This window comes from Macrobrachium rosenbergii, chromosome 58, assembly GCF_040412425.1.
Source record: "Macrobrachium rosenbergii isolate ZJJX-2024 chromosome 58, ASM4041242v1, whole genome shotgun sequence".
Lineage (NCBI taxonomy): Eukaryota > Metazoa > Arthropoda > Malacostraca > Decapoda > Palaemonidae > Macrobrachium > Macrobrachium rosenbergii.
This window is the reverse complement of record NC_089798.1, coordinates 4,757,730-4,781,898: the sequence shown is the minus strand read 5'-3', so window position 1 is coordinate 4,781,898 and position 24,169 is coordinate 4,757,730. Positions and strand designations below refer to the sequence as shown.

General features: G+C 36.9%; 1 protein-coding gene across 4 annotated transcripts in view; it reads left to right on the top strand.

Moving 5' to 3' along the window:
* Window positions 1-24,169, top strand: part of LOC136837204 (collagen alpha-1(I) chain-like) — a 505,330-nt gene that overhangs the window by 475,788 nt on the left and 5,373 nt on the right. Inside the window, exons 1-10 of one of the 4 annotated variants that reach the window (XM_067101874.1) lie at window positions 984-1,130; window positions 4,085-4,171; window positions 5,315-5,631; window positions 6,962-7,106; window positions 9,196-9,294; window positions 11,088-11,314; window positions 16,458-16,685; window positions 17,031-17,247; window positions 20,204-21,700; window positions 23,145-23,352. In XM_067101874.1, the coding sequence (XP_066957975.1) occupies window positions 5,320-5,631; window positions 6,962-7,106; window positions 9,196-9,294; window positions 11,088-11,314; window positions 16,458-16,685; window positions 17,031-17,247; window positions 20,204-21,700; window positions 23,145-23,352 (2,933 nt within the window). In that variant the 5' untranslated portion in view covers window positions 984-1,130; window positions 4,085-4,171; window positions 5,315-5,319. Of the gene's footprint in view, window positions 1-983; window positions 1,131-4,084; window positions 4,172-5,314; window positions 5,632-6,961; window positions 7,107-9,195; window positions 9,295-11,087; window positions 11,315-16,457; window positions 16,686-17,030; window positions 17,248-20,203; window positions 21,701-23,144; window positions 23,353-24,169 lie in introns of those variants that run through there. The other 3 variants (XM_067101873.1, XM_067101877.1, XM_067101875.1) reach the window with 3 other exon arrangements.

Sequence of the window (24,169 nt, the reverse complement as noted above, 5' to 3'; positions counted from 1 at the left end):
CCTCTCGGTATTTCATCACTTCTGTGAGATATAAACTTGTTACTGAAACTTTGTTTATTAATGTTTCTGTTTACAGTAACTGTCGTTTCTGTTCGGTAATTTTGTCTCTTTAAGTTTTAGGTTTGGTTCAGTCTGTATGTGTCCCCTTTTTTAATGTTGGTTGGCATTGCCTTGATGTATATTTTTAGTTGACAGCTCACCCTTTCGTGTACTGTTCTCAGATTCTCTGGTGGGGCTCTTTGATGTTCCGGCATGGTATTTGGCTGTTTATACCGTTGACTGATTTCTATCTTAACGCTCTCAGTACCCTTCGACCAAACCATGTTCAGTGTTCGCCCATTTTGTCCACAGTCCTAATGAGAGAGAGAGAGAGAGAGAGAGAGAGAGAGAGAGAGAGAGAGAGAGAGAGAGAGAGAGAGAGAGATTTTAGGCACAACTCAGGCTAAGATTGTTATCCAAGAGGATATGCAGGTTTGCCAGGCAAGTGACTCATTTCGCTTATAAGTGAATAATTTTGGCTAAAATCTAAAGTAATTTTATCTGCAGTGAGGTCACAAGTCATTTCAACTGGAATCTGGAGTCTCGGGTCAGAAATAATTTTCCATAGAAATCCGGCTTTCACATCGTAAGCCATATTACTTGCAAACACGCACAGACATCCGGTTTATTGAGATTGATGGGCACACTTTTTTCATGCTGTAATTTGCGTGTTCTTTATTTCTCTGCATAATTTGATGCATTAGAAAGAATAAAGTTCCGTATGAGGACTGTGTATAGTTTTGACACCTGCTTTTTTGTCGCATAATTAATGAGAGGCGCTTGATTTTTTTTTTTTTTTTTGTCCTGTCGTAATCAGATGGCTATTCATAGTTGTTAGAGAATATTTTCAGATGGGGACTTTCAATGAATTCGTAAGCTCCCGAATTTTGTTAAGTGTACCATTAATAATAATGGCCATTGTTGTTACCGAGGGCTAAGTGCGAGTAGCGCAGCTTTTGAGGATTTTGTGATGGTAGTGGGTTAAAGGTTTGTAGAAGCGCTTCTGGAGTGACTGTTGTCGTATTTGGATCCTTGTTCCAGCTGTGTTGGTATTCTTGTTCCTGGAGGCTTGCTAGGCAGTTTCGTGTAATGTAAGTAATTGTTGTAGCAATAATAATAATATGAAATCTTAAAAATACCGCGCTAGCTCTGCCTTTACGGTACTCATCAAAATGCATATAGTGGTATTACGGTATAATGATAAAAATGTGTTTAGTGGTGTAAGTGTTTTAATGTTTATAAAGCCAAAGCAATAGGATCTTTGCTAAAACAGTACAAATATAGCCATGATTTGATGTTTATGTTGTGTTTTACCCTTGAACGAAGGAATGAAAACATATTATACAGGATAATACATAACAGCCCGTACTATGGACTTCATACGGTGCCTCTCTGACTGTGTGGAACACATTTTGCCTTTTACTGAAGTTTGGCACCTCTCTCAATAATCATTATAATGGCCAGATTATTTCCTCTATACTTTTTAGTGTTTTGTAATCTGGAAATAAAGCAGAGTCTACGTTTACCTATAGCAGCAAGGTAAAGTGAAAAGGAAGTCTGAAAGAATAGTGTGAACATATTTCTGTGTAATGTCTGAACACTGAAATTTGCTTTTGCTTTCACCGATCATACTCAGATTTCTTCATTTCCTAGTGATTTTGTAACTAAACTTCGTAGGATGGCTTAATAGGGCTGAGTAGGCAAGAGTTTAGAGTTTCCTTGCAGAATTGTCACCTAACGCTCGCATGCCCAAATTGTTCTTTGGATCATTTTCATGAATTTCGTAATCTGCGACAGGAGTGTTATTTTGTGTCATTTGATCGCCGGCGCGTTGGACAACCAATATAGGTTTGGATCATCGTCTGAGATTGTGAAAAATATTACGTTTCCTCATACGTATAAGTTGTTCTATTTGGAACTGTGTTGTTTATCTCTATTTATCACTCTTTATATGTAAAATAGTGGATAGCCTATATGTGACTTCCTTTTGTCTGGACAACAGTCTTTGTTGATGCTTTCGTTGTCTTGCTGTGGAAGTACACGTCGAGCACTTGAATTGGTGAAGACGTTAAAATACCGTACTATCCCAATTTAGGCCATAGTAGTTTAAGAGGCTAGACAAATCTGGCAACATACATGCAGGAGTTTCCTGATTTTTAATCGGTTCTGAGGTGTAACAGATCATGCGGCTGGACCAGATATGCAAGCGAAGGGGTAACTGAATGAAAAGCTTGACTGCCTGAATCTGTTAGGTTGTTTAGCAAATTAAGTGGAATCAATCTAATAACGTCCACTGAACTTCTATGAGAAGAGGCACTGATGGTGATATGTCGGGGTTGAGGGGGGGGGGGCCGGGCGGGGCAGTTGCCTAATTCACTGCTTAGGTCAACAGAGGCACAAAAATTTTATTTTTATAAAACGTGCCAGTATCTCTCCACTTCCGCCCGGGAATCGAACTTGGTGCCTCGGGTTAATGAAGGCGACACACTTATCTTTACGCTATTCACATAGATCTGTACGTATTTGGCAATACATTTTTTAGATGAATTTCAATAGTCTTAATATCGAATGTACCCCTCTCTCTCTCTCTCTCTCTCTCTCTCTCTCTCTCTCTCTCTCTCTCTCTCTCTCTCTCTCTCTCTCTCTCTCTCTAATATGTGTATTATATATTTTTTTTCACCAGGTGTAAATGCTTCCTGACGAGCTTTAATGTAAATTGTTATAATTTCGCCTAAGAAAAGTGCGTCTTTAAAGTTCGGATAATTGGTTAATAGAGTAATGCACCAACTTAAAGCAGTCATATTATCGTTTAAACATCAAGTTTGCTACCCGACGCTTCCCTGTTAAAGCCATCTTCGCGATACGAGCAATTTCTCCTGTCCTGTTACAACTGTAATGTTTCTGAAATTGTTTCCATCTAGACAGATTCATTCAGGTAACACTAATAGATCGTCCGGGTGACGGGTGATGTGTAACGAGACGTAATCGGTTCGTAGCGTTCTCTGTGCAGGCATGGATTACGGATTGAGGTGTTCAGGGTTAAAGGATGCAGACAGCGAGCCTGTGGGTATATTGACACAACATAAGATTAATAAGGCGAGTGAATGCAGAGCAAATTACCGTTGGAAAGGGGAGGTATAGAATGCATTTCATAGGCCAAGATCGGAGTAAACAGGTTGTAGTTAAAGTAGATACAAGCTATTTCATTTATGCCATGGTTGCAATTAACGTTTGGTTCAGTGGGTTAATGTATTGAACTGGGTACGGTTTTTAGTGATTGTGAGGCAAGGTGAATTTCTCGTAATGCGCCCTCGTGTTCTTGCATTTTTTTTTTATCTTTCAAATGTTAATGGATAATTATGACTTTGACATCGGACAGTTTCTCCATTAACTTTTGTATGGTAATTCGCTGATTACATGCTCTTGACCTCACGTAATAGAATTTGGCATAAGTTCCTTTTGCGTCTAGTAATCTTTAAACTGTATCTTTTATGAATTATCTGTAAAATGGTGTTAATTGAATCTGTATTCTAGTATATTAAGGATGTTGGATTAAACATCTTGGTTTGTAAGTAAACAATTGTGAGATTTCTCTCATCAAGGGTACTTATATTTATTTTTAGTAATTGTGCATTTTTTCAACATTTTGTAAGTAAATCAAATTTCACCTTTAAATGCTCTTGTATTTTCTTCTTAATAATTACTCAGAATTTTTTTTTACAAAATGAATTCATTTTGTGTATCATGGTTGTTCTGTGTAATGCCAGCCAGCTCTCCGATTCGAATTTGTACTGTGTTTTTCCCCCAGGTATCTCCCGGGATGCAACTTAATAATTCCACCACAGTTATTATGTGTAACGCGGGTGTTGCTTCAAAATGCAACTAGGGTTGCACAGACATTTAGACATATTTTTCTACGTACATGAATGCCAGAATAATTTATTTTATTTTCGTGATTAGAGGGAGCATTCCTGTTCACACGTCATCCCAATATATCTCCCTGGAAGTTTAGGTGAAAGGTTTGAACACTCTTCTTTCCTTGCAGATGCGGGTATCGGGCAGTGACAGACGAGCCGAGAGTGATACAGTACATAGAAGCGGCACGTAAAATAATTACTGTCAACATAGCTAGGTAAGAAAGTGACCTCAAGTGAAATATAATTTTTTGTAGCTTTTTGTACTGTGAGAGTGAGAGTATATCTTCTGTTGATACTGAATGGGAAGTGGGCAAAACTAGTTTTATGTTAAGTTCTAATGAAGAATTGTAATTAGATTGCTTATATGTTCAAGTAATTAGTTAATTTAACTTTATCCTTCAGTATTTTAGGAATTATAAAGTTAAACACTGTGTTGTATTAATCTCAATGTCAAATTCTTACTTTTAGATGTTAGAGTATTTTTATTGTTTTGTGTTTATGTTTGAGGCCCAAGTTTGTTTCATTTGTTTCTAAAGGACTATTTCGTCTTGGAATTTTCGTTTGTCACAGAATCAGACAATTTTTACGTTAAATTAATTTTCACAATTGTGGCTTTGAGTGATCAAGAGCAGGGGGGGCTGTCTTTTACTTTGTTTAAGATCTTAATCTAGGAATCTGCGGGTGTTTGTGTTGTAAGTGTAGTTTGAAAATCTTAAACCACATTTTAGGTGGTACAGGAAAAAGTAAACACGACTTTGAATTTTTTTCGTAATGAACAAATTTGAACGTACAGTTTTGCAAATTTATGCTAAAGTTGTATTTGCCCGGTACAGTTATGTATATATATGTGGTGATTTAATCGAAAGTTGTTGTTATTGAATAGTGTGTCATTTTTTCTAGTACACACACTCGTGTGTGTGACGGTATGCATAAACTAAGATTTCTGTCTGAAATCTGTAACATGTTCTTGGAAATTGTTCGTTTGTTCACAAAATTATTACTGTGGACCATAAATGTAATCCACGGTAGATGTGAGGTTTAGAAATGGCCCGATATGTTTGGTTATTTTTACTAAAAGCAGAGAGGTGCTTTTTGTAGCAACAGATTTACGTAGGAAAAATGACTGCTGCGTTCCGAATGTTTCCATTTTCAGAATTTATACTTCATTTCCTCGTTTTGTCGTTTTAATGTTATGTACAAAAGCATTGCTTGTTTTGTAGTAGTTTAGCATGAAATATCCATTTAGGATTTCTTAATGCCATAGATGTTTGTCTTTGTTTCTCTTTTTCAGATTCATTAAGACCAAGCCCACTCCGGTAGGCTGTTGAATGGAATTGTAACCAACATGATTTTTTCAGGGGGTATGCGTGGCACGGTGAAGCAGGGGGCGGGGGGTGGTGGTGGGGTGAAGGAGGAGGGGGGCGGTACTGTCAAAACGGGGGGTGCCGGTGGACGGCGGACTAAAGCCAATCACACTCATGCCACCCCTCTCCCTACGCCCACGATCAAGCAAGAGCCGGGCACGGAAATCAAGCCAGATCCGGACGCCCCAACCGCCACGACGCCCTGTCTCAACGGGGATGACCCGGCCGCAAAGACCACACCCCCGTGCCCCGCCAACAATAACAATACCACCAGTGCTAACAATAATAATAATGGTGCTGGTGGAGTGAAGGTAAGCAGGGAATGCAGTTCTCATTCTTTTCTCCATACACTGACTGAAGTTTATAATGACATAACTGTATTTATGTGACTTCATTGTATGCATAATACACACGCGCACACACACATTTTATATTTATATATATATATATATATATATATATATATATATATATATATATATATATATATATATATATATAGTTGCTTGTATGTTATTGTTACATTGTTGATATACTAATACATACATATATACATACATACTAACATATATATGTAGTATGTATGTTTATTTTATTTTTAGACAGATATAGATATATCAACACAAGTAACAATAACATATATATATATATATATATATATATATATATATATATATATATATATATATATATATATATATATATATACATACAATATATATATATAAGTATGTATGTTTATTTATTTAGATATATACACACACAAGTAACAATAACACACACACACACACACACACACACACACACACACACACACACACACACACACACACACACACACACACACACAGTCCCGGTTTACGATGGGGTTCCATTTTTATGCCGCATCGTAAACCGAAAATCGTCATTGACCGAAAAATTGTTGAAAATCGTTGAAAATCCTAAGAAAACCTTACTTTTAATGCTTTGGGTGTATTAAAAACAATGTAAACTGCATTTTTATTGAGTTTTTCATCAAAAAAGAACCTCCAAATTTTTATTATTCTGCCGTTTTGGAGCCATATTTTTTCCGTTGGATCGGCGTACGACTCGTCATAACCCCGGAACATGTTGTAAACCGGGAGATAATTTCTGGTGAATATATTTGAAAAGCATCGTAACCTTGGAACATTGTAAGCCGGACCCGTCATGAACCGGGGACTGCCTGAATATATATATTTTGTTTGTATTATATATATATGTATATGTATATATGTAATATATATTTTGATCAGAAATATGAAAAATGCAAGATGTAAGATTATTACATTAATTAGACAGCATAAGAACATTAATACAAGTAACAAAAACACAAGCAAATACAAATTTGTGGATCTTTGCCAGTGAAATGTTAATATGCTTTGGATTAATGTTATTAGCAGTTGTCAGTATTGTGCTTTTACCTATGTTACACAATCTAATATCAAACTTTTCTTGGTTTAGGTAAATAAGATTTTTGATGTCCTATGGGCATCTTTTACAAAAAGCTCTACCTGATATCTTTGAAATGTATTGTAAGTATCTCTTGCCAGAAATGGATACAAAACCTGTGTCACTTATTTCAATGTTGAATGAATGTTAATTTTGTCTATTTATTTACAGGTTAAAACAGAAATCGCCAATGGGGGCCCTGAAAATGACACTAAACCAAGTACGGCTTCCACAACAACAACCACGACGACTATTACCACTACAATCACCACTACCTCGACTACAACAACAACAACTCCACCACATAATAATGAAGGTAACAGTTTTGTTATCTGTTCTTAGTAGATATTACCAAGAATCTGTAGCACCTCTTCCTCTTTTTGTAATATTGGTTGCATGAAGTTGGTCTTTTATTCTGCTCCAACTCCCTTATATCTTTCCAAGTATTGTTTGTTAGTTTTTCACCAGCAGTGAAAGCGGAATCGGTTACAGTCCCGTTGAAAATGGATTAGGAATAGAATGAACCTTCATACATGAGAATTGATTTTTTGAAATCCTGCTTTTGGGATGATTTTGAAGTAAAGTGGCTGTAGCTGATTTTTTTATATAATTTTGTTTATAAATATTTTGTCATAGAAAATTAGCTTAAAGCTCAGATATCGTGATTTTTCAATCACTTTCAGATATACGTAGTAGGAAAAAACAAAGAAAGAGGGAAAAATGAAAGTGCCGTGAGGTAGTTTTCTACTAAGTTAGAGCTTAGTGACAGTAATGGCTAGCTTTGGATATACTGTACCATAAAACAAAAAATCGATAAGTAATTTTTGTATTTATGAAGGAACCCAGTTAAAATTTCCGTGATATTCTTTTCAGTTTAGGTTTTATTTTGTTTTTGTGACTTTTGTTTGGTAGTTATATTTCTCTTCCTCCGGAGGGTGGAAAAGGATCATAGCAACAAGTTTTTAAAACACTTGTAGCTTATCTTTGGTGTAATAACTCAGGGTGAATTCCTTACTTCCATTGTGAACCAATGAATGGTTTTTTTTGTCTAGGGTAAAATCAAACTAGTCGTATATATGAGTTGCAAAATTTGTGTAAACTTGAAAGAATATGTACTGTATATCAGTTGATGAGGTTGTCCTTGTTGGGGGAAAATGGTAACTCCATTGCAGGCTGAAATATAATGCACATTATTTTCCTAATGGATCTAATCATGATGACGTGAAATTATACATTTAAAATGAGTATTTTTTAGTAACCAGAATCTTGTCTTGTATGTTTAATTGCGTGTTCATTACAAGCATCATAGGGACCCGAATCATATTTTGCCATTTTGGGCATTTTGTTAGTGGCATAAAATAATTATTCCTGTTATGGCTTAAACCAGTGTTCTGATCATTCTCATTCCTTTACTTTTATTAATTACAGCTCTACTCTTAGCTGTTGAGATGTATCTTGGAAAAACTAGTAATTTCTTTGCTTTTGCTGGAAAACTAATAACTGAACTCTTAGGGTATCATCCTCTGTAACAAAGAGTAAAAACGTGTATTTTTGAAGGCAGTTGAAAGAGCAATGACTGGATGCACAGCTGGATAGATCATGGAATTGATAGGTAGGGTTTATTACCTTTATGTTGTGTGGAATTAAGAGAATTTGACAAGAAGATACAGGAGATCAAGAAATGCAGAATCTCCCAGTAGAGAGAGCAGTGTCAAGGACAGTATGTTGATTATTTACTGAAGGTTTGCTTTCATAAATTACCTCTAATGTGTAACTTAAAGTTTTTCAGTCATGATACAAAATATTGAGGTTCTAAATATTTTTGTTCTGGTTTTCTGCAGTTAGTTATTGCAGTGATGTAAGGATTTAGTGGTGGTTTTTCATTCATTGTCTCATTATTTTCATGAAAAAAATCTTGATGCAGCATCCAGATGTATTGTACAGTATCAAAGAATAAATTTAACCTTTTAGCACTTAAAGGGCAAGCAACTAGTAAAATTGACTGATCTTTATTTATTTGCTGTAAAGTAAGCTTACATATACTGTATAGAATATTTGTATAGAGACTGGTAATCTAAATGTGATATGAAGGAACATCATTATTTATGTTTAGCTCATAAGTTTTTTCTTTTAATGTGGGTTCTTAACTTATAACAAAGAAAATGCATAGTCAGTTTAATCACTAGGCTACGTTTGGATATCAGTTTGACCATTTGTCATATTTTGTTCAGTGAAGGTACTTAAAACCTAATAGTATTTTATGAAATATGTTTGCACAAGGGACAGTCATCTGAGCGTGACTTAAGTCTTGTAAAGTATTGAGAGTGGCTTTCTGTTAGCACCTTGGAATTGGGTTTTTACCATTTCAAAGTTGATGTCTTGGTGAGCAAGGGTGGTGTTGACAGGTTGTAATATGGGTGACGGTGACGGGTCAAAGATGGCCGGTGTCTGCACGGGAGTACCCAGTATGGACGGGGCATCGATACCCCAGCTGCAGTCAGCAGGTAGGAAGAAAAGCGTGTGTGGAGAAAGATTCGTTTTGCTATATGGGTTTAACTTACTATGAACATTTCACTCATTGTTAAATGTAGTTGGCCTTTTTACCCAGGGATATAATAGCAATTTTCAGCCATTGTGTTTCTGTCAATTTATAGACTGACTGACATCATTAACACTAGTATATAATTACCATTGTTTATTATGAAAACTAAGCATTGTACTGTAATTCATATGCAGTATATACTGTAATTCTGTTTGATGTAAGTATTATTATTTTGGCTTTCTGAATGTGATCTACATTTGCGTTTGAAAATTTACTCTAGAAATATTGTACCTCATTGATATGATTAAGCAAACTCCACTAAATATATTCAGGGAACGTTTAGTAATATATTCTGTATTTGTCTAATCTACTACGGGTAAACTTGTATAGGTTTATTTATAATAGAATTCAGTACCCATAATGCTTGGGATCTTATATTCTATAGCCAAAGAAAAAGATAGTTCAACTTAAATAAGCATTTTTACTCAAAATGGAACAATCATGGTATGGAATGAGACCCAGTGGCCTTTAGTTAGCAAAGCAGATTTCAATAGGATAGAATGCCCTTGTATGAGAGAATTTGGTGACAGTAACAAAGAAGAAAAATTTTTTCTTAAGAATATAGTCAGGGATCTTGATTATGTGAAAGCAAGTTTCATTGCATTCACATAGAATATACTGTATGCATTGTTTGACTTTGATAAGTCTAATGTTCTTATCATGTTGGGATTGATTTTGTTCAAGTACTTAAATTTTGTAGATTTACACAATAGGTAATAAAACTGTCAGCCCTAAGAGCATAGCCTGATGTGAAAGTCACTAAAATTGTCTATTGGTGTAGTCAGACAAGGGGCTTCAGTATTATAGTATGTTGTATCAAGGCATTTTTAAACATTGTTTTATATTGGATGTGATATTAATGGAATAATTGTTTTATTGGATGTGATGTTAATGGAATCAGTATGCATTAATTAGGTTTGTTGTTTTTCCAAAACCTGGACTTCATAGAAGAGCCTATAGTTTTACCTAGCATTGCTACAGTACTTGAGATAAGTGAGGACATTAAATGGTTAAATTTACCAGAGTAGGAATCATGTTGTAATTTCTGTTCATTTAGCTTCTTTCAAAGGTGGACTGGTATAATTTGAATGAAACCATCTTCACAATTTTAAGAGCTTTTAATAAATACGTTGCTGGTAACACTATTCAACCAGTAAGAAAAAACCTTGTTTTGATGACAAAGACATATTTAATATGGATAAACTACTGGATGATTGTAGGAGAATAATTTTTACCATTTATTTCATAGTTTTAATCTGATCAAAGTTGGGTTTGTAACTGACTTGGATACAGCGTATGTAGATCCAGAAGATAAAGTAATTTTTAGGAAATACTATACAGTAATACAGTTATAGAATTCTGGCCATTTGTAACAGTATTGTTATTGCAGTTTTTTTTTATGCCTTTGCTTGTAACTGTTTTTCTTCTTTCTCTATTCTGCTGATTGATTATATAGCATTTCTAATTTAGCATCGACTTAAGCATGGCTCTTTGAAGGAAACTTTGTAGACTAAAATTGTATGTATGCAGGCATCCAAACTTTTCTTTTTGCATTATTAAAATGTCCTTAGGATTTTACATCTTTTTAATGTTTAAAACCAGTAATTTACATTGTGAATATATCCTACATATATATTGGTATGTGTTTGAAATTAGTAAAGTTTCTATCTTTAGCTAACTTCTCATTTTTTGCAGAGGGTGATAGGAGTACATACGGGCCAGGAATGGGCTCCATGGGGATGAAGGGCGGTGCTGGAGCTGGTGTAGCCACCAGCGATGCACAGTACATGCAGCAGCAGAGTCAGATCTTTGTGTTTACCACTCACTTAGCAAACAAGGCTGCAGAGGCTATTATTCAGGGAACCTATAGCACCATAATAGGTTTTCACTGCGACCAACCAGGCACTAAGAAACTATTAGAGGTAAGATTTGTATTTTGCAGTATAAAACATGGTTAAATATGAATATGTATTTGAATTCTTTTTAATTACTGTATAGTGTACAAATAAGTTTTGTTATAAACAGTACTGTATTGTAGTTCAATATTTTTATGGTGATAATTCTGAAATGTATTAGGTATAATTCAAGCAATCAGAGTTCTAATTGGGGAAAATTTTTTCAATATACTGATCACAGATTTTGTGCTTATCATTTTGTTACAAAAATACTCTTAAGTATTGAACTCTGAATTGTACTTGATAGTACTGTGTATTATAATTCTCTTAGTTTCATCATAACCCCATCAACCATATGTGCTTAATATGTGTCCGTAATGTTTGTGGATCACACTTTTGTCAGTCATAGAAAAGATGATGATCTGATTGCTTCTGCGCTGTCTGGATCCTTGGGTATGTCTGATCCATCTAACTCTATTTTTTGTGAACCTGCAGTGCTGTTTACAGCTCTGTCCAGTGTTTGCCAGGTGTTCAGTTTACAGCAGGATTGCCTCTACCTATGAGTTATTCAAATCTTAATCATCCTGAGAATATAGGTCTTTTCAGTGTTTTCTTCATTTCAGTTGCTGTTTTCAGTGTTTAATGCACAATTTCACACATTTTCATTGTAAGATATTGTTGGTTGGTGAAGGTTTTATATGTTCCTGTTACAACTAAAGAGCCAAGGAATACTAATTAGTTTAATGCTCATTAGTATTAACTAGTGTTTTCCTCTTTGTTTATTGCACTCCAGCAAGTAGTAAGCATACACTGTTTTATTTCTTTGGTTTGTTTTGGGAGAAATTTAGTTAATATTTTGTTTTGGTACTTGTCTTTTTATTTCCTTTATTTTTATCATACACTGTATTTCCTGGGCTTAATTCCTTGCATTAACAATCCTTTTCATGGTATGTTTTTATATCATTTGCTGCCCATACTTGTAGCAAATTTGTATTTTTTTCCCTGTGACTTAATATTTATGAATCCCATTACCAATCACTTTTTCTGTGTAATGATGTTTTGTTATGCTACATTTTGTATGCTCTGGATTAGTTTTTTTATTTTGCTCTGTTATTTTATGCTTTGATAATGATGCATTTTTGTGCTTTCATTGTGCCTTCGCTATGTATCAGCAAATTTGTCAAGGCCTCCTAAGTAAGGAATAGCACATATGTGTTGTGTTACAAAAACCCGTATCCCTGCAGCAGCTGTTGTGAAAATGCCCACAAGAGCTCACCCAACCTGTAATTTCACTACATGTAGATGTAGAGGAAGATGTAAAAGTCAACACTGTCAGGAGTGCTACTGTTAATGTGTTTACTCTGGAATCTTCAAGCTCCAGGTTGGTAATGGAGTAATCTTCATCACTCATTATGGTGTTGAAATGCTGGTCCACAGATGATGTCTCTGTTCTTGCCTGTTGACTGGACCACTACTTCAGACCAGCCTGCTGCCCACCATGCCCACTCCTCAGTACTCTGCCTGTTGACCAGCCCACTCCTTTCTTGCCATACCTGGTGATTGGCAAAACTTTGACAACTCCTCAGCCTGTTGCCTGTGTAAAGGATTCTTTTATAATAATGAATTATTTTTTCTAAAATAACTCTGATAAATGGTAGCCGTGATTATCCCCAGTATGCTTCTTCCTGCAATGACCCATTTCCAGTAAACATGACTAGCAGTAACTACTATACTTGTGGCAGTTGTGTTACTGAATGACTTCCCCAGATGTTGCCATGCCTGCCCCTGTAGCTGTGCTGTTGCTGCAATTAGACTCAAGATTCAGTGAAGGACAGCAGTTACTCATCAGAACTATTTATCCTAACAACGGGTCCCCAGCTAAAGAGAAGCAGTCAACACCACTTTTTTTTTTTTTTTTTTTTTTTTTTTTTCATGGTCTTGATCCTTTGTGAAAAAACAGTCTTTGCTTCCTGTTTCTCCTCTACTTTCTACCAACAACAAATCTTCACTATCAGCTGCATCATTTTTATCTAAGAAGAAGAGGAGGAGAAAGAAGACGCTACTTTGAGGACTGTAGCTTCCTTTATGATACCCCGAAGATGCTCACCACATTGAAGACATTCTGACTCCAGCCGAGAAGCTGTGTTTCAAGTCATTGAAGGACTGTATTGTGTTCTATGGGTTGCAGGGCAGTAATTTTCATTATCAGAAGTGCATCATCTTCCTCTGGACAGCAATCAGTGGCTAGCGGAAGAACCCATCATCCAAGAATCTCCTCCAAGGAAGTGTGACTGGCAGAGGACATTGTGCATACTCCTGAGTAGATGATATTAATTTATTCCTAATAAGTCAACTCTAGCAAAGTGGCAGAGATTGCCCATTAATCTCTGGACAGTTGGACAGCTTATGGCTAAGTCTCCCGGTAAAGGGGATAGGAGGAATGAAGAAGAGTACTCCTGTCTTGTCTAGATTACGATAGGAGACTGGTTCAGGGTCATTTGTAGTGAGAGGTCGTCAGTTGGTTATTGACTTCCCTACCTGGAGACTATTCCTCCACTCTTGTCACACCAAGTAGGCTTTGGTAAGTTCTAAGTTTTTGTTCATGAGATTAGGTCTGTGGTGCAGGGATGCTGACCATCAGTCACAGCCCATTGAACAAGTTTGTGTAGTTTTTAGCAGCCCTGGACCTCAGTTATGCACATTTCCACATCTCATTTGTGCACATTTCCACATCTCATTTGCCTAACATGAGGAAATACCTTAGCTTCATTTGGGATTGAAAGGTTTTTCCAGTTTTGATTAGTGTTTTTGTGTGGCAACTGTGCCAGAAGTCTTTACCTGAACCTTGTTACCATTATTAGCATGGTTGCATTAGGTTGAACTTCACATCAGTAGGTGGAAGTCAGGCCTAGTGCCTTGGATGAGAGTTACATAACTATATATAAAATGGAAGCAGTAGTATTTAAGTTCAAGTGAAATCAAAATCCTTCAGCCAAGTTAAGGCAAACAATGATCATGCACTGTGTGGCACTGAGAAACTAGTAAGCTGGTATGTCAGTTCTGGTCAAGCCCAAAGCCTTCAGCTAAGTTATGGCAAAACTTGATCAGGCACCTTGTGTCATTGAAAATTCAGTTACCTGGTGTGTCAATTCAGGTGAAGTTCAAGTTCTCCAGCAAAGTTATAGCAATTCCTAATTGGGCGCTTTTGTTACTGAGATACTGGTTCCATACACTTGCTTCAGGTTGGAGTCATTTAAGCTGCAACTGTCAAGGTCTCGGTCATCAGCAACTGCTGAAAGATTACTTGGTCATAGTCTTGGAGGTGATCCTGGAGGACTCTGCATGCATTTTAGTAAAGGTCTGCTACAGGGTCTTGGATGTTGCAGGACTGGGCAGTGTACATGTATCAAGATTAGGCTTCCAGGCATTTGTTCCCCTTTAAACAAGAAGAACTATAGGTTTGGTGACTGACTACTTGATGATGGTGGCATACTTAAAAAGTCTTGGCAGCACATGATCCTAGTCTGGTAGACAATCTTGAGAGTAGCGAACTGGAAAAAAGTTTCTCAAGCAGCTGCACTTCTACAGAATCCACAGCAACTGGATGCCCTTCACCTTCACATTTAGAGGTTATCCAGCAAGGCCTCAGGGGTAGAGGTTTTTCAAAAAGGCAGCCAAAGCCATCTCAAGACCTTGCAGAACTTCAACCAGCAACTTCTATCTGGGCAATTAGTTTGTGGGCTCATTGTGGGTTCCTCAGGGGTTGCTCAATCCACCTAAGTGGATCTCTTCTTGGTCCAGATGAAGAATCATATGAGTTATTTAGGAAGCATTTTGCTGGACTTAATACTGAAGACAGGTTTTTTAGGTGGTGTTTGCATCTTTGAGATGACTGTGAAATTCTTGCACTGTCTGGAAAGGTAACCTGCTAGAGAATGGTTGTCGGTGGGACTGCCATTTGTTCATGACTTGGTAGTGAAGACCCAAACAACAAGTAGCCAAGATGGTTCTTTCTTTTCTCGTCCACCTTTTCTTGTCCACAATAATGAGGAAAGCCGATACCACTTGTCTGGTGATGATTAGCCAGCTTAATCTTTGGAAGAATAGACTTGTGGTGACAACTCTGCTATCCCTATCTATAGGGCAATGAAGGAAGCAAACCATTCAAAGCATAGTCTGTTGTTTAAGTTCAAATAAAAGCCTGCAGTAATTTGACAGACAGCCAAGCAGAACAGTTAAGGTTGTAATCCTATTTTATATTCAGGTACCTGTTGATGCTATTCTGCGTTTGCTTTTTTTTTTTTTTTTTATTTGAGAAATGTTTCTCATAAATGGTTAGACTAAACCAGACTAATTAGTTTGGACCAGAAGTCTAGGCTGGGATAAGAAGTGGAGCTTATCTTCCACTTCCTCATAACTCATCCCCACCTTTCATTTGTAATCCTGTGAAGAGATGAAGATGCCCAAGGAAACGGGCTGCTAAATTTCATGTTGAAGGTCAGTATAATTCTTTTCTATATCTGAAAAAAATTTAACTGATACAAACTCCCTTCTTTTACTTACCTGGTTTTGGATTTAACAGTGCACCAGCTGCTGAGCAACCAGAGACTTTGTTCCTAATTCATTCTAGTCCATAGGTGATCTATTGGATTCCAGAGGCATAACACAAATACTTGGGTCACCAGGCATTGTTACTTCCCACCAAATTGGTAACTCAGGCGGACTTATAAATGATTGATGGAGTTGTCATGAAATTGTTTTTATACCACAGAAGTTTTTTCATATAAGCCATTAGTCATATAGTGAGGAGCTTTCCCTCAGCACCAAGAGTCGCTATCTCACATGCAGTTTCGATGAAAAGTAAGGTAGGTGACGCATAACATACCTGAGGATCCAGATCATGCATAAGTAATGAGACTATTCCCTGTCTGACAGATAAAAGATTGTGAACCTGGGATACAAATATTAAGCATATACATGATTGATGGATTTTAAAAAGAAAATTTACTGCTGTATATCTCAATACTGGTAGTTTAGCAATAATGGTACAGTTGTCTTGTCTTTTCTTAGTTACTGTATAGCTCATCTTCTGATTTAAAATTTTCCCTGAGGTAGAGCTTTAAAGATTTAAAAATGTTCTAATAATGTAACACACATTTACAATTTGCAGAAACACCCTTTGAAGACAACACAGTTTGTCCGTCAGAATCAGGCCCACTGGCTCAATACATTTGCCATGAAAGGCAATAAAGGAGGTATGAAAGGTCCAATGGGCCCAAATGGTCCCATGATGCCCAATGGACCTATGGGCCCTGGTGGTCCTATGTGTCCTGGTGGACCTATGGGTCCAGGTCAGATGGGAGAAATGGGTCCAATGGTCAGTGGGCCTGGATGTCAGGTACTATACTGTTCTGCTTTCACTTTTTTATATTAGCTATATATTAACAGCTACAGCATACAACATAGTTTTTATTGTTCCCATATATGAGAGTGATTCTTCCAGGCTAGCCTAGTTAAAATATAAAATTCTTTCATAATAATTTTCATCATGCATATTTTCAACTAGAATATCAGAAGAAATTTTGAAGTAAGCTTTATATATAGAGTATTATGGTTAGCATGGTATTATATATAGAGTATTATGGTTCTTACTTCTTTGAAAATAAGAATTGTATTTTTTTCCTTTTTGGTTAACATGGCCTGAATATTTTAACTAATCCTTTCCAAATTTGTTTATTAACAGGGGGTTGATGGTGGACCGAGCATGATGGGCCCTGGTGGAGGGGGTATGACTAGTCCAGGAATGATGGGTCCTGGTCCCAATGGAGGAGCAGGAATGATGGGACCTAGAGGGCCTGGTATGATGGGTCCTGGTGGCCCTGGTGCAATGTCAGGAGGACCTGGTCCTCACATGATGGGACCTATGATGGGTCCAAATGGACCTGGGCAGAGAATGCCAGGTATGCTGATACTTCCTTTATTTAAACCAAGTTTAATGGTAATGGAGTTCTTAGTATTTTGTGCTACAGCAGCAACATTTTCTTAATACAGTAAACCCCCTGTATTCGTGGTCTCGCTGATTTCTCTATGGAACATACATACGCATTATTCGCTAAAAATCCGCCCATTCACGGTATTTTTCACTGAGAAATATTAATTATCTGTATTTTCATCTCATTTTCATGACTAAATGCACTTTTTGTGATAAAACTATTAAAATGCTCAGGTAGTGCTGAGTTACAATAGTTCACCTTACAATAATTCGATTTTGCAATGGGGTAAGCAGTTAATACTGATACAACAATATTTACAAAATATTTTTAAATTTTGCGCAGGCAGCACCATAAATCAGGCAGTGAGCGAGACCAAATTACAATAGACCAGCTTCTTTTCCTCCAACTCTTTATCCCATCTTCTAGTTAAAAAAGTAACAGAGAATGATAAAAGTATTGTTAGTAAATGCGTACAGCCATAAACAGCCGGCCGAGAAACTGTTTTGTTTTGTTTATCACCAAATCGGGTAACAGCCCTTTTACTTGTATTTCAACCATCGTATGGTAATGCACAATTACCGTAGGTTGTAGTACAAATGACGTTAAGTAGAATAGGACTGATATATTTTTACATTATACCCTTATTCGGTATGGATAAAAGATCGGCAAGGAAATATACTGCTAAATTTATGCTGCAAGTTGTAGCTGAAGCTGAGAAAACAATGTTCAGTCTGCTAATGACTGTAAATTATCGTGCATCAGCAACATGCATGAAACTCGACCATAATTAAAATTGGAGAGAAAGTATTTTAATCAAAACTAATGAGCATGAAAGAACACATTACTGCTATTTTTACGCTGATAAACGATAAATACGTAAAGCTCGTATTATGATGAAATCAAGTGAAAATAACGAACGGAATTTTGATTTTTTTACACAAAACAAACGCCCCCAAACGGCCAACGTCATCTATTAACGAAAAAATAACCAAGTTAATTTCACAACAAGATGTATTCAGGTTATATTTCGACTTAAAAACACTTCATACAGTATAGCGAAAAATAACCTTGACCCATATAAATAAAGTATCTAGAGATTCATTTACGCTTACTAGAAGCAAGAAAAGCACTCTGAACTGGATTAAACACGGCGAAATGAACACCACATAAACAATTTCCCAACCAAAACATTGATCACTATGATCGCAATTTATAATACAAAAGCATTATAAGAATATTTACAGTACTATTGGATACAGTGAATTAAGGCATAACATTTTAAAAGATCCGTGGAAAAGATGCATTTGTTATGTTGATGTGTGTATAATACAATACGTGAATATAGAGTACAGTACAATGTAGGTTACGCTACTATGTATGTATACGACATACCATAGTGTAGGCTAAGCTGATTCTTGTTTGTTATTCAATTTCTCTTTGTATTGAATTATTATAAGTCACTGCATGAACCTCCAGAATTACCTGATATTAATAATTACTATACCACATATGTATAGAGTATACTTTATAGTGTAGGCTAGGCTACCATATATGTATACATGTTACTGTAGGCTAGGCTATATTCGAGATACGTTTTTTCCAACAAACAATGGGTTTTTTTGGAACCTAACCCCATCCTGAGTAGGATAATTCCTGTATAAGCATTTTTAGTTTTTTATTGTGTTTGAACTATCAAAATAGGCAGTTCTAAGTATTTTTTCAAAGGTTCTAAGTATTCGAGGGTTCTAGTTATTCATGAGGGGGTGTGGTATGCATCCCTCGCGAATACGGGGGGGGTTTACTGTACACCTTTTATGTCAGTTTATTTAAAAGAACTTGAATTTTCATTTCATTGATTTGTACCACTATCATTTGTTATATAAAAACAATTATCTTAGATACTTTAATCAGTAATCAGTGTATTTGTGATAAGCTGCATTTTTTGCTGTACAAAAAATATGATAAAAATGTTAGGAAAACTAAAGCTGAAAGTGTTAAATTGGGAATCAGTGTCAGAGTTATTTATTTATTTTGTTTTTAGAAAGTCCTTGCTGTAACCTTATTCTCCAAAAGGCCATAATCAGATCTTTGGCAGTAGAAGATGAAGAATGTTCAAAATTGCCTGCCTGCCACATATTTTAGTACTGTAATGTTCCACCTACAAAATAGCAACCAGCCAAAGCATTGGTTCTTTTATGGCTTTGAAAACATGATTTCTCTGGTGGGGTGCCACTAGGAAATGTGCGATATATATTTTGCGCTGTTTTTCTGTTTGACACTGAAATAATAATAATAGGAAACAATACAGCATAGGCATAGCATACTATAAATATAATTCAGTTGGAATTGTGACTTAACCAAGACAGTTGCAAAGTCTAAATGTTTTTCCTAGTTTTTCAGTAAGAGCTTGTGATATTTGAAATCATTTATCATTGTTTGAAATCTAAGAGTAATATGTGAATTTTCTGTGATTCAGGAAATTTTTTTACTATAGTATCAGTAAGAGTTACTGGATAAATGCCACATAAATACTTTTCAGTCAAAATTGGCAGCCTAGTTTATCAAATCACTTGATATTTTGAAATGTTTTGAGAGCTCTTTTGGCAAGTAGCTTAAAGTAAAAATGTTATAAATTTTGCATTAGGCTTGAATATATAAATACTTATGTTTCTCGTACTTCAGTATATTTGTGTTTATATAGAGTGAGAAAAAGAAAATTAAATTCTGTACATTATATATTTTTTTGACAAATTTAAGGCATACATGAACGTATGATAATAAACATGTGTCAAAGCTGGAATATATGTACAAGTTTCATCACAGTACTGCGGTTAAATTTTATGCCAAGGCATAAAGGTTAAGAAAGGATTATAAACAGTCGTTGGGTTGATAAATTAATTTGTTTAATGTTTTTATATTGCAGGTGCCCCAGCTGGTGTGAAGGTGCCTGATGACCACTTAACCCCAGAGCAACGACAACACAGAGAAGAGCAGATGGCTAGGTTACGTCAAATGCAGGCATTGTTGTTACCAGAACTACATTCTCCTAGCCAGAGTGAAGCAGGGCACCCGGGGGGTCAGCCAGCATGCTCTACCAGTTCAGGAGGATCTAATATGTTACCGTGTTCTCAGAGTCAATCTACTGCAGTGTCATCCCAGTCAGGTCCTCCATGTTCACAGAGCACACCTGTATCATGCATGGGCCCTTCTCCAGTTACAGGAATGGGACCTTCTCCAGGAATGGGGCCTAGTCCAAGTATGGGACCTTCACCGGGAATGGGTCCGAGTCCAGGAATGGGGCCTAGTCCAGGTATGCCAAATACCAGCATGGGTCCAGGCCCTGGAATGGGCCCACAAGGTGGAATGGGTCCAGGACCAGGGTCAGGAATGGGACCTGGATCAGGAATGGGAATGTCACCAGGTATGATGGGTCCTGGAGGGCCAAATTCTATGATGTCCCAAAGTGGACCAATGATGGGGCAGAACCACATGATGACATCACAGGCAAATATGATGGGTGGTCCTATGGGTCCTGGCATGAGGATGGGGCCAGGAGGTCCACAGTCAATGATGATGGGAGGTCCCAATGCTGCAGCTCAGGTGGAATGGCAAAGATTACAAGCTGAATTCTTTGAAAGTAAGAGGAAAAAAGGTTCCGGTTGCCCAGACAATACCATGGGTCCTATGGGACCAATGGGACCTATGGGTCCAGGTGGTCCTATGGGTCCTGGAGGTCCTATGGGACCTGGTGGCCCCATGGGTCCTGGAGGCCCAATGGGACCTAATGGTCCTATGGGTCCAGGAGGACCTATGGGTCCTGGGGGTCCTATGGGTCCAGGTGGTCCAATGGGTCCAAATGGCCCAATGGGTCCAAATGGCCCAATGGGTCCAAATGGTCCGATGGGTCCAAATGGTCCGATGGGTCCTAATGGTCACATGGGTCCTAATGGGCATATGGGTCCTAATGGACCCATGGGTCCTAATGGGCATATGGGTCCTAATGGTCCTATGGGACCTGGTGGCCCAATGGGTATGGGGCCAGGTGGGCCAATGGGCATGGGCAGTCATATGGTTGGTGGACCAATGATGCCTGGAACAATGAGTGGTGGAATGGGTCCTGGCGGCATGCGTCCAATGGCGCCTGGTTCCCGCATGCAGGGTCCACCTCCACCATACCAAGGACCTCGTCCGATGGGTAATGGGCCATTGTCTTCTCCTGGCTCACCGTCCATGTGTGCCATGACATCGCCGCGAATGCCAGGTGGTGGTCCAGGAGGAGGGCCGGGTATGAGAATGAGCGGCCCAGTTGATTCACCAAGACCACTTAATCCTAGCAACCCTTCAACCCCTGTAAGTGGTCCCCCAATAACCAGTCCCTCTCTAACACAAAAGGATCAGCAGCCACATACACCTCAGTCAGGTAAGTTTGTTTCACTTTGTAAGCACATGGCAGATGTCAATGTGCATTAGTTTGGTAGAGGGGAAGTATTAGGGAACTAAGAAAATAGTATTTTATCAAACAACACCATCAATCAGTCATTATGATGTACATATGTTGAATATTCAAGGAAACTGTGAATGTTTACATGTGTAAAAAGCCTAAAATAATGTCAATGTTTACAAAACCTAGTATTTAAGGTGACATTGGGCAATGTCAAGGCAGTCATTGTTATTTCAAAGCCAATATATTCAGCTACTTTTGTTGAACTCATTTTCTGTTCATTTTTAATGAAGTTCATTATTGGAAATAATAGCTAGAGATTATTTTTTTATAAAGCTTGATTAAAACTTTTGCTGAAACTACCTTGTACTTTTGACATTAATAGTAAGTAAACACTTATCATTTTAACTTTTCTCCCATTTGTTGTGCTTTCTCAAGATTTTAACACATTCCTTAAAGTATTTGGATGAAATAAAATTCACTTCCCACCTTCTCCACTCAGTGTTTCATGTATGACCTGCCATTTGCCTTTGTTTAAATTTGATTTTTAACAAGAGTTCCTTTCATAAGTTCTCAGCAGTGTTGAATTTTTTATAACTATTTTATAGTCTGACATGCCATCCTGGAAGATGAGCATCCTATTGTTACTTAAGATTTTTCTCATAGTTATTGGTGCAAGAAAAAAATTTTTGTTTGTTTTAGATTTTGCTCATGGTTATTGGTAATGTACACTTTTTTTTTCTAGCAGTAACTGCTTCTATTCCAACAAGCTTTCTGTGTATATTTTTTATTCAAAATCTTTGGATGTTGACATGCACACCAATTTTAAGGGGAAACATGGCAGTATTGACATTTTTATCCAAATAACCAGATTCATGGGAGGACTTATTTTTGCACTGAAGCTTCAGTTGGGGATGAAGTACATCTGATCTTTTAGCCTTGTAAAATGAACTATCAACAATTTTAATGCATAAGAGCAGTGCAAATTTAGAAGCATGTGGAAGTAGTGAAATTGTTACATTTTGTAAATCAGTCATATTTTGATGATATTGTGTAGCCAATGTTCTATAATTGATATCTTGAATTATGCATTTAAATGAAGTCCTCAAGAATAGAAGTTTAGTTACGGTACACTATTGAAATCTAAATGTGAGGAATAAGCATTTAACTTTACTATAGTACTACCAATTACTATACTCCCTTCTTACAAGGCCAGTTTAGCAAACTGCAGTATGATAAGCTACATCTTCCAAAGAAAAGGACCACCGTTACATAGAAGGTCCCTTGCCTATTTTTCATGTTACTGTTTTAAGCACAATCATTTAACAAGGTTCAATACTGTAAAAAGTATGTGGTGGATTAAGAATTTTTTGCAAGTTTGCTTATTTACTTTACAGTTAATAATAAGACCTCGGTTTCACAGGTGATATGACATTTGGACGCCAACTACAAAACTTTGCGCAGCAGAAACACCAACCGTCAAATGCTGCGCAACAAGGGGGAAAGGAACCTAACCTGATGCCCGTTCCCTCACCTCAACAAATTCAATATCTCAGTAGTTTTGAAGGTCAAGAATTAACCATACAGAAACAGCCGAATACCAGCCTTAGGGATTCTGAAATAATGTCCCCGTAAGTATTCCACAAATTGTACAAAAAGACAAGGTGGGGGAAGGGGAACTGAAGCATATTATGTACATACAATGTGGGTGGATGCATCCTGATGCTTAGAAATCTATCTATTTGTATATTTAAATTAATAATGATGGCTTCCACACACACTGCAAATACAAACTTTAACTTGTTGCCAAAATGCTAGGTAGTGTTTACTTTATTTCCACTGGTAGAGTTATAGAATATTTTCTATTGCAAGGGTGGTCTCTCAGGCATGTACCTTCACAAGTCTCAAGATGTTTTGTGAAAAAATTTGTTTCTAGACTTAATGTGGTAGATGTAAATAAAACTGTTGTAACTTCAATAATTTTACATAACTTTTGAGTGTTTTGGCTTTTAATTTAACTGGATTTACAATGCAGGTGTGAAGATTGCCATTGTAATGCTATGATTACTCCACCCAATTGCTCTAAAACTTATTAAAACAGCTTCAAGAAGAAAATGCAATATAGTACTCAATAACTGGGAAATGTGCATTTCATGGAATGGTTCAAAGATTCTAGTATATACAGTATGCAGACAGTGTAATTTGTGTTAGAACAAAATACAACATGGATTTTTCCTTATGAATGTGCTCATTTTGAACCTTATACTGTACTGTATGAAAATCTGTCATCAGGTAATGGTATGGGTGGAAAGTTTAAGCTTATCTTAGGAGTGCTGTGAATGTGGGAGCTTTCACTATAAATACTTTAGAGGAAGTGACTCTCAAAAGGTGTCAATAGCAATGGCATGTTTAAATTTTGAATGCTGTAGAATGTGCGAGATGAAAATT